The 11692-nt window shown below is 39.4% G+C and overlaps 1 protein-coding gene across 2 annotated transcripts in view; it reads left to right on the top strand.

Moving 5' to 3' along the window:
* Positions 1 to 11692, top strand: part of npr2 (natriuretic peptide receptor 2) — a 162058-nt gene that overhangs the window by 2755 nt on the left and 147611 nt on the right. For both annotated transcript variants that reach the window (XM_055633193.1, XM_055633183.1), the window contains 2 exons: positions 4 to 206; positions 1121 to 1234. In XM_055633193.1, the coding sequence (XP_055489168.1) occupies positions 4 to 206; positions 1121 to 1234 (317 nt within the window). The remainder of the gene's footprint in view (positions 1 to 3; positions 207 to 1120; positions 1235 to 11692) is intronic.

Genomic DNA, 11692 nt, shown 5'->3' with positions numbered 1-11692 from the left:
CAGTCATCTACATATGTTTCCCGTTGGAAGAGCTTCGGGAGATGATGTTGTACGCGCAGAAGGAAGGTCTGACAAATGGAGACTATGTGTTTTTCTACGTGGATCTCTTGGGCGAGAGTCTGAGGAGGAAGTCAACCGGACAGTCCACCTACAAACCCTGGGAAAATAACCACAGCAGTGAACCACTCCTCAAAGAGGCTTTCAAAGTACGCACATTTCTTTCAACTTCATGGTCTGCGAATACCTTTTCTAATCGGGGTACTTAGCCTGCAGCAAGCTAGTCACGTAGATTGTAAAACACGGGTTTCATAAAATGCCTTGTTCACGTTTCATTTAAAGAGCCATCCTTCGTTAATTCATTCTATTAATAAACCGTGAAAGTAATTAAAGGAAGATAAGTAAGTCAACCATCGAGCCTGTTTAACTCGTCCAATTAGATCGCGGTTAATCATGTTAGTGTGGATAGACACAGAATGCTGGAGTAACTCAGCAGGTCGGGCAGCAGCTCTGGAGAAAAGGAACAGGTGACGTTTCGGGTCGAGACTCTTCTTCAGACTGAGACCCAGTGTAGAGGGAGACATAGAAATATAGATAATGATATCGAGATATATAACAGATTAATGCAAAAAAAAACAAACAAACAAACAAACGATTGTTAAGGAAACAGGCCATTGAGTTGCATTTAAGTGTGTCTCAATTGAAGTACTTTTATATTTAAACCCCAAGATAATCTTACCATTAAAAAAAATTAATATCATCAGAGCAACAAAACATAGTAATGATGGGCTACACAAGAAAATAACTTTCATGGTCGAGTTGTGCTTTGGTAATATGTGCTATATCACAAATGGGTTCACACGGTTCACAGCCACTCATTTTGAATATGCTGGCAATTCAGAAAACTCCACCCTCATATGTTATAAAGCGTCCCTCCCAGATAGATTATCCACTCTATAACATATAGATTTCTCAGTGCTGAGCTTGTGGTTTCTGCAAGCCCTGCTACATATTTCAAAGAATGGTTGTCAAACTCCATGATTTACCACATTGTTACAGCCCACTCTGCGCTGCTCGAGAAAGTCCCATGAACCAAGAATAATTGCAATGTTTAATTTTCCAGTCAGTGATGATCATCACCTACCGGCATCCCGAAGGCCCGGAGTATTCTGATTTCCAGGAACATTTACGGGAAAGAGTAAAAAATGGGCCAAATATCGATATGGACAATTCTCTGGTAAGTGCTGGCTGAAATACAGACTGGAAAGTTAGTTCTTGATTATCAAAGCAATTAATTAACATAACGACATAACCGAGATAGGGATCTATGAGAATACAGATGGATGGAGCAATCTCTTCCCTCCTTAACTCGCAGTGAAGTGGGTGAGCTTAGAATATCCCAAATATGCTCAGGGAACTATATCTGATTATCATTTTGCAAGCTGACCACGTGTTGTGTGTGTTTAATGTATTAATTAAGCAAACTATGAAGCATGCCCAGTTGTTGCTCATCCAAACTATCTATGTTTCCTTTGACCAGTGCAATGATCTGTGCAAGTTATTGGTGTACGGTTAGCTTGAAACAGAAACTGGTGTATTTTTGATATTTTGACTTTGGGATGAAAATTGTAGTTCTTCTGAAAATAAGTCTATCTTGCAGATTTGTTGTAACAAATGTGGCACTGTTCATTTTCTTGGATGTTTATTCCTTCATAGAAGAGGCAATTCCTGAAGAAAGTATAGTATTAGCAGAATTAGAGAGAAATCTGTGGTTTGGGTGACATTCTTGACCCTATAATCAAGCATCAATTTCTAATTAGTAAGTTGTTGCACTAGATCTTCTGTTACTATGTTATGCATAAAGTGAACACTATGTTATGCATAAAGTCAACACCTGGGCTAAATGCAAATGCAAAGTAATTTTTTTTGTGCTCACTCACAGTTGTGGGAGTTTGATGTGTGATGATTTCAGAACAAAATTCATTGTATTAAATGCTGCTTTTTCAGTGTTTACCATATGAGAAATGTTGCAAGTGTCTTTAAGTTAATTTTATTTCTCCAGTGTGTCTATTTTATGCAGTAGCCTATAAACAATGAACAATCAAAATGTAATAATACAAGGTCAATTGGTAGGTGCTTTGATGTCCATCATCTCTTGTGTCATTCTCCTCATGAAAATGAATCTCACGTAATTTGTATCATTGACTAATGTAAAGTGTCTTGGAATATAAGATTTCTATCTTGTTCTTATGCTATTAATTGCTGGTGCTTCTTACTCATGATCTCTAATGTATTAACAAACACATTGTGTGTTTTTGGGACCTTCATGCTATTTACTCTATTTTTCCCATATTCCAGTATTGTTTTCAATATCCCTACTTGTTAATCAATTCGTAAGTAAGAAGCAGATGAATAGCACTTGTTAAGTGAAGTCAGTTTAAGCATCATGTACGACATCTGTTACAATGCATTATATGTATGTATGTATGTAATGTTATTTGGTTAATTTTTTACAATGCAAAGCACAAATGAGTAAAACACTGCTGGAGGAACTCAGCGGGACACGTATATAGTATCTGATTCACTGAGTTCCTCCTGCACTTTGTGATTTGCTCAAGGTTCCAGCATCTGTCGTCTCTTGTGCCTCTGACACAAGTGAGTAAATGGGTTGAGAAGCATAATTCAATTCCATTGTCATGTACTTATGGAAATTGCTTTCTTCTTTAACTACAAAATCTAGGCTCATGTTTATAGGCAGTTAATTATTTTTGTGATATGTTGTATCTTGCGATACACGTCACCTGAACTATAAAATAATTATAATTACTCTACATTCCCAATTAATGTCAGAATGAATTCTGGTTCTTTTCTGATGTAATCCCACATTTACCTCCAAGACAACTATTCTGCAACCAATATTTGTTGCTGCCTCTATTAGCTCTGGTTTCCTGGTATTCTTTAGGTTAATTATCTACTGTAGTATAACGTATTGTTTGTTTACCAAACAGATATACCAGCTGGCCTCTGCAGTTTATTGTAACTTGTGGCAGAGTATTTTTCCTCATAGACACACAAAAGCAACATTCTATTTTGGGTATATTGGAGCTGAGGCTGGTTTGCATCTTTAAGCTAGACATTAATACAATGCAGATTATGTACCGATTTTCTATTTACTTTTTGGAATATTGTTGAAATATATGGAGCAAAATCAAATTGTATATTTGGCCAACCTGATATTATTTCCTGAAATGTCGTCACGACTTGTGGAACAATTTGGAATATTACCCCATAACTTTCAAAATTGGCACTGCTTACCATTATCCTTTGTGAAAATTACTTCTTCTCACCACACTAGCATATTCAATACTGAAATCTAGAAGTTACTGATGATGAGATACCCCTATTTCACCTTGTGTTCCAATCTGAAAAAAATACCCTATAATAAAAACTGTTTTAAGGGGCAAGGGAATCACTTCACGGAGCCTGCAGAAGCTTTATGCATGGATTTCTTCAATGTAAACATTGAGCATCATCCCTTCATTATTGATCATATCATATTTGGGGTAATGTTTTTAGTCTGTTAATTCTGCAGCGTGCTAAAGATAAGGATGCATTTTATAAATTAAAAAAAATCCAACAAATGTGGAGTAACAAAAGTTTCTAACTCAAATTGTTTGAGTCTACAGATGGCCAGCAACATAGAGCTAGTGACGTGGATTTTTTTGAGGCAAAAAAATAAATGGTTGGAGGAACTCAGCAGGTTAGGCAGCATCTGTGGAAGGAAAAGGACAGGCAATGTTCCGGGTCAGCACCCTTCTTCAGACTGGGAAAGGGTATTGAACGAAGTTCCCTCCACAGATGCTGCCTGACCTGCAGAGTTCCTAGAGCAGATTGCTTTTTGCATAAGATTCCAGCATCGGGTGTCCTTTGTCTCTCTTTTTTCTACTCACCATTTTCATTGTAAATCCATTGAAAATATTGGACCCTGTTTAAATAAAGATTAGTAGTGTATAGATCTAGATTTTTTGCAATTATCAGCTACTATTTTCAGGGGTAACAAATTCACGGTGAAAGTTCAGCTTCAGCCAATGCTATTAGGCCAGTTCTCGTGTCATGATCCTAAAAATTATTTAGAATGAGCACCGTGTTAATAGTGTTAACTGTAAATAAGTGTATATCGCTGATAAAACTATGAATGATAAAACATGAATATTTTAAATAGTACTTTCGGAATAAGAATTGTAGTCCTTTTTTTTATTTATTGTCGTTCAAAATGCCATTCTAACATCATCACTGATAGATCCTTGGAAACAATCACTGTTGCAAAATAAAAGTAAAAAATAAAATGAATCAAAGACATGATTTAAAGTGGAGTCAAATTTTACAGAAGTAAAAATAAGCTCAAATGCCGTCAGAAACATTCTCCAGACTTATCTTTCAGTGCAGCTCCTGAAGGATTAAATGCAGGCTGCGGAATAGTATTTATTTAGCATAAATAAACAAATCAAGAGAAAGATAAATAATGACCATTTCGACCAATGCATTTTTCTTCAGGGGTGGTTATCTTGTTTGTTCTTTGTAATCACATTGGATTTTGCTACATTAAACAGCCCTACCACCTTCAGCTAATTTACCCTGCATGATAGACTAGGTATACTGCTGCTCAAAATATTTAGCTGTGGAATAATTAACTTTTAAATTTAAACTTTGGGGGGATTTCAGTTGCATGGCTGTTTATTTAAGAGGAATTGAAACCTCAAATACTTTGGATTTGCTTTTGGATTTTATAATCGTTTTCTTTAGGTTATTTTAAAAGGTGATTATTGAATATTGTTCATTGAGAATGTTTTTGTCTTTCATGTAATTATTTAGACTTTTTAAAATTTGGTTTAGAGATACAGAATGGAAACAGGCCCTTTGGGCCATTGAATCCATGCCGGCCACTGATCACACATTCCCGCTCTCTTCACTGTACGAGCAATTCGTACAGGTCTAACCTACACATTTATACAGACCTAATTAACCTCCAATCACGCACATCTATGGGAGGAAATTGGTGTACCTGGAAGAAACCCATATGGTTATAGGGACAAACTCCACATAGACAGCACCCGAGGTCAGGATTGAACGCAGGTCTCTGGCACTGAGAGGCAGCAGCTCCACCAGCTGCATCACTGTGCCGCATAAACGATCATGTAGCAAGGATCAGTGTAGTGGATTGCAGTGGCAGGACTCAAACATTCCATTTTCTGATCATACCCCACCCTTGCTACTGGAATCAGACGGCTTCCCCATTAGGCCACATTCCTGATTAAATGAGGGTACTTATTTAAATGTTCGTGGTTTCTGAAATTGTTTGGAAATAAAAGGTGGTTTAGAAATTTCAACGTAATATTTAGTATGATGCTTGCTGTATTTTAATGGCTACTATTTTTAAAGGTCACTCTCTGCTGGCTGGCAATGATCCCATTCCTTCACGTTATTGGATCAGAAGCCTGGAAAGCCCTGTTTAGTGGCACTTTTGGGGTATTTCAGGGCAATTTACCAAATCAAGGCAGTCAGCATGTGGAATAAATGTTGACCTTGTCTGAGGTACCCAAATCCCATGAATTAATGATTTAACACAGGGGCACAGCTAGTAGAGCTGCTGCCTCACAGTGCCAGAGACCCAGTTTCAATCCAGACCTCAGTGTGTGGAGTGTGTGCGTTCTCTCTGTGACAGTGTGGGTTTCCTCCAGGTGCTCTGGTTTTCACCCACATCCCAAAGACATGCGGGCTTGAATCAAGTTCTTTTCAGATATCGCTACATTATCAGATACCTGCTCTCTTGCAGGAAGTATTAAAACAATTATTTTGTTCAAACGGATCTGTGAGATCTCTTGAGCACTGTAATCTTAATTAGTTTCATATTTGTCTGGGGGGGGGGGGGGGGGGAGATATATTTAGGTATGCCAGTGTTCTGAACATGTTTCAAGGAGTTTGGCCAGAACAGAGCCAAATATACAGCTGAGCATGCATTTGTCGGGTTCTCCACAAGTACAGAATTGTGATTTTTTTTTAAAAGGGTAGATGATGATGAGATCATAAGGGATAGTAGTAGAATTAGGCCATTTGGCCCTTCAAGTGTACTCCACCATTCAATCATGGCTGATCCATCTCTCACTCCTAAACCCATTCTCCTGCCCTTCCCCACATAACCTCTACACCTGAGAGCTGATAATTGTACTTTCGGAATCAAGAACCATAGGTTGAAAGTCGGGGAGAGGGGTGGGGGTGGAATTTAATAGGAAGCTGAGGGGAAACCTTTTTACACAAAGGCTGTTGGGTATATGGAACGGGCTGCTGGAGAAGGTGGTTGAGGCAGTTACTATCACAATGTTTAAGAAACATTTGGACAGGTACATGGATAGGAAAGGTTTGGAGGGATATTGGCCAAATGCAAGCAGGTGGAACTAGTGTAGATGGGACAATTTGGTAGGCTTGGATGAATTGTCAAAGGGCCTGTTTCCACACCGTATAATTCTATGATTATATAGAACAACTAGCCATCAACGAGACCAGAACAGCCTGATCCTGTTAATTTAAAGTTGCTCAAATTAAATCACTGATCAATTCTCCAGGGTAGAGGATTCAAGAACCAGAGGACATAGATTTAAGATGAGAGGGCAAGATTTAATAGGAACCTGAGGAGCAACCTTTTCACTCGGAGGGTGGTGGGTATATGATATGAGTTGCCATTTGAGGCAGGTACTATAACAATTTATGAAAGACACTTTGACACTGGACAGGTACATGAACAGGAAATGTACAGAGGGATGGGGGCAAATGGGACTATCTTAGATGGGACATCTTGGCCATCATGGATGAGTTGGGCCGGAGGGCCTGTTTACATGCTGTATCAATCTATAACTCTATGACTAACGTTTGTTTGCTCAGTGCAAATATATCCTGGATATTAGCTGCGATAGGTTACATAACCCAGATTGGCCATGGTAAAGATAAACACTTGGGATCTGGACTTTCTGCTGGATTCACAGATTGTTTTGGTGGATTATGTTAAAAAATGAGGAATTCAGTGCAGAAATCCTGTAACATGTGCACAGGCCACTACAAAAGAGGTTCTGCTTCGTTTTAGCACAGTTTGTAGTTCAGACGTTAGCCAGTTATATTCACATCTCCATCTTGCAATTATTTTTCAGTTACTTTGACCCTAAGAAGTACATTGTAGTAGCTTTTGAGTATAGTTTTTAAACATTTGTTATAAAAACTGGCTACCATACAATAATGCAAATATAAATTAGTTCTGTCTGGTATTTGGTCACCGTCAGTTATTTCCAATGTTGTATTACTCACAGGAAAAAGAATTGATAGACTTATTTTTTGTTGGATTAATTAAATATCAACTTGCTAATTACACCAAGGAATTATTTCCTCAAGCAAAAAAGTTTTTTTAAACCTGCCTTTTGAAATTCTGCTGGTATCGCAGGTCCATGGCAGATTTCACTTTCCATGTTATGCCATTGGTGGCAAAACTCAAGGTTTAGAAAACTTCCCACAGCTAACCCCATATAAATTGAATTAAATTACTTTTTTGGTTGTTTAGTTTAAAGATACAGAGTGGAAACAGGCCCTTTGGCCCACCAAGTCCATGCCGACCTGCGATCCCCACGCATTAACACTAATCTACACATACTAGGGCCATTTCTTTAAGTACCCTGTGATGCAGAGCATCAGGCCCTGGGGATTTATCAGCCTTCAGACCCATCAGTCTACCCAACACCATTTCCCGCCTAATGTGAATTTCTTTCAGTTCCTCCATCACCCTGAAGTCAGATGCTATCCAAGTAGAGACAAACTAGTTTGTTCTGATAGGCCTTGCGGAAATAAGGTTACAAGGTGATCAAAGCTGGAATCTCTGTGTAGAGGGATATTCAACACATGATATTCAAGCAGGAAGGAGAATATGATGGAATAGATTTGCTGATTTAACAAAAATAAAGTTGCTTGATGTGCAAGACAGTTTAGGCTTAAATGATGTAGAGTCCATTTGGGGGGAAGGGAAAAGAAAGCAAGGGTTAGATGACAGTGGTAGGGGTGGTGTGTAGGTTCCCAAATAATAACCACAGAAAGTAGAAATAATGGGGAGGATAGACACAAAGTGCTGGAGTAACCCAGTGGTTCAGGCAACATCTCTGGAGCAAAAGGATGGGTGACGTTTCGGGTCTGTACCCTTCTTCAGGCTTGATGAAGGAGTCTGAAAAAGGAACCCGACCAAAGTGTCACCCATTCTGTTTCTCCAGAGCTGCTGCCTGACCCGTTGAGTTACTCCAGCACTTTGTGTCTACCTTTGGTATATACCAGCATCTGCAGTTCCCTTCTACACAATGATGGGGAAAAGGTGGGTGTAAAGAGAGTCATACATTACTTATCATTTTAATTTTAATGTAGATTGAGTTAATCAATTTTGAAATGGTAACCATGTGAATATACTGGGGGTATATTTGGATTAGTTTACCAGAGCAATATGTTATGGAGCCAACTAGGAAACAGGTTATTTCAGATCTTGTAATAAGAGACTGGTGTAATAAATGGTCTCACAGAGCAACAGATCCATTAATAGAGTAATAGGAAGCAATGATTACAACTTGGTAGAATTTAGCAACTAGTCTTGTAGTCAGAAACTTGGGACTGAAATAACTATGTTAAACCCAAATAAAATAAATTACTACAGAACTTACAGAAGAATTGGCTAATGAACTGCAGACTGATTAGCAAAGAAGAGCGTCAAAGTAGGCATCCCTTGAAAAGATTTTGCATGTGTAGGAAGGAATGTTGACTGACCCTGATTAACCCATTATTTTCCAAATCATCTCCAATAGCTTCCCTACCTCTGACGTGAGGCTCACCAGCCTATAATTCCCTGGATTCTCTCTACAGCCTTTTTTAAGTAAAGGACAACATTAGGAATGAAGAAATACAATGAGGAACCCCAATGCAACTTCCTTATCCAAAGACTTAGAAGGATGAGAAACTCTCTGCCAGAAGAAGTGGTTGAAGTGAATAGCATTCATGGGGAGGAATATGAGGGAGAAGGAAAATATACAATTAATGGCATGACCATGAACAGCGTTTATGCACGAAGGGTTCTTGTGGTCCGTCTATAACACTCTGAAAGTGGCAGCACAAGTAGAGTGGTAGAGAAGGCATATGGTATGCTTGCTTTCATAGGTCAGGACTTTGAGTATAAGAGCCAGGAAGCTCTTATAGGACTTGGTTAAGCTGCATTTGGAATATTGCATGCACTTCTGGTCACCCTATCACAGGAAGGATGTGGGGGCTTTGGAAAGGATGTAGAGGAGGTTGACCAGAATGATGCTTGGATTAGAGGTATTAGCTGCAGGGAGAGCTTAGACAGACTTGGAGTGTTTTCTCTGGAATACCAGAGGATTTGGGGAGTCCTGATAGGATATAAAATTCTGAGAGGCATGGATAAGGTAGACAGTTGGATCTTTCTCTCTGGATGGGAAAAAAAAAATCAAATACTAGAGGGCATAGCTTCAAGGTGAGAGGGTGAAACTTTAAATGACATGTATGGGGCAACTTTTTTACACGCAGGGTGGTGAGTGCCTGGAATGCCTTGTCGGGGTTTGTGATTAAAGCTGAAGGTTCATTGTTCTGTTTTCAATACACATGACAATTAAATACTGGTGTATCTTGTCCAATGCCAAACATCACCCATTGATCAACTAAAATAGTTAGATGCATGTTAAATACTTGTATGAATTGAATGGGGGAAAAAAACACAGAAATCAGCCAATTCTGCCAATTTCATATTAGCACCAAATAGCCATGATGCATTAATGTGCTTCACAGCTAATAGATGACTTGATGTTCAGTGATCATTATGTGAGCAAACAGCGATCCACTTTAAGAGCTCCACTATGATTGTATTGGTTAAGTACCAGAGTAATGGAAGGCATTAAAAGGCACAGAACCGTTCCTGAATAGAACATCATTCTCTGGTGCTTGCTCTAAGCACAGAATATGCACATTGAAGTCTACTTCCGACATTTAGCTGCCACTATTCTGCCTGTTTTGAGCTCATTACCAGAGACATGTTTTCTTCTGCATTTTGTGCAGAAGCATAACAGCTGGTATAGTAAAGAGCTAGGAGCTTTAAACAGCTAGAGTTTGCCTGAAGAAGATGCACTGTGTCTATAATAGGACAAATTATCTGCTGCCTTGCCTGTTGTTACAGGACGTAGCTGATAAAGACTTAACATTCAATTTCACAGCTCGAGCACTTGGATGGAGCCTAAATCCTTATTGACCCTATACTGGGGTTTATAGTTGATAAACAAAGCCCAGCTGACATACATTAGATAGGTATTCAGGCCATAAGTTGAACTTGGAGGTGTATAAAATAACGAAGGGAATAGTTAGTGTGAATGCACAGTTTGTTTCCCAGGTTAGGGGAATCAAAAACCACAGGGCATAGGTTTAAGGTGAGAGTGGAAAGATTTAATAGGAACCTGAGGTGTAATTTTTTCACACAGAGAGTAGTGGGTATATGGAACGAGCTGCCAAAGGAGGTAGTTGAGGCAGGTATAATAAGAACATTTGAACGACATTTGGAGATATATCTGGATAGGACAAATTTAGAGTGACGCTAGACCAAGGGGGACCCGTTGGGTCCCGTCCCCTCAACGAGCTAGGAAGGGGGATAGCATCTGTTGTGTTGGTTCCTCTGTCAGACAGTGTTTGTAGACAGCATGCCCAAAATACACCAGACCCAAGTCATGACATGCATTGATGCCAAGCAGGGTTTCAGAACTTGGTTGGACAATGTAAAGGAGCAGGTTCTTCGTTTGTTCATTGATGGTGCATTTCAGATCAGCTTTACCCAAAGAGTGTTGAATTTCCCCTCCGTAAGCATGTAGGGTGGAAGAGTCTTTTTTCATGAGCTCAGTTGCTCTTATCTTGTTGAACACTTTGAGTGACATGACGTTTACTCTGGCGCCATATCGACTTTGGCAATCAGAGGTTTGTTATTGATTATCATGGTCACCATAGGATCAGTCACTTTGCCTGGGGTGCGCAGGTTTAGGGAAAGTATGGTAGACTCAGTTTCTAGGATCCTGTCAGACGGCAGATCGCACAATTCTCAAACCTTCCTCAGCAGAACCGTCGGGTGTCAATAATTTCAGCCGGCACCACTACCAGACCATTCGCGTCTGGGTGAGCTGGTGCAAATTCAAAAGAGTCGGCATGGATCATGGCTTCCGGACTCGCTAGATTGAACAGTAACAATGCTTTCAAATCGTCGGGATCGTTTCAGTGAATGATGTGGATATAGTGAGAGTAGTCCTGCTCGGCGATATCGGAATGAAATACGAATGGGCTAGGCTTTCGACAAGAGTTAGCCATGTCATCAAAATCACTCACAAATAAAAACTGATAATCAAAATAAATCGCAGTAAACAGATTTTCTAACACCATGTAAAGAGTTCAAACTCACACGTTGCAACACAAGCATCTTTATTGATCAGGTCATTAGTATGGCTACTGCCAGGCAGTGGCTAAGTTCTCACACTATGGATGTTATAACTAGGCGCAGTTATAATTACTAAGCATTCTAATTGGCTAACGTGCAATAGCCAATGTACACCGAACCTCGCTCCTGGGTCCAGGATAC

Source organism: Leucoraja erinacea, chromosome 1 (genome assembly GCF_028641065.1).
Source record: "Leucoraja erinacea ecotype New England chromosome 1, Leri_hhj_1, whole genome shotgun sequence".
In the NCBI taxonomy this organism is placed as follows: domain Eukaryota; kingdom Metazoa; phylum Chordata; class Chondrichthyes; order Rajiformes; family Rajidae; genus Leucoraja; species Leucoraja erinaceus.
This window is presented reverse-complemented; position numbering and strand designations above follow the sequence as displayed.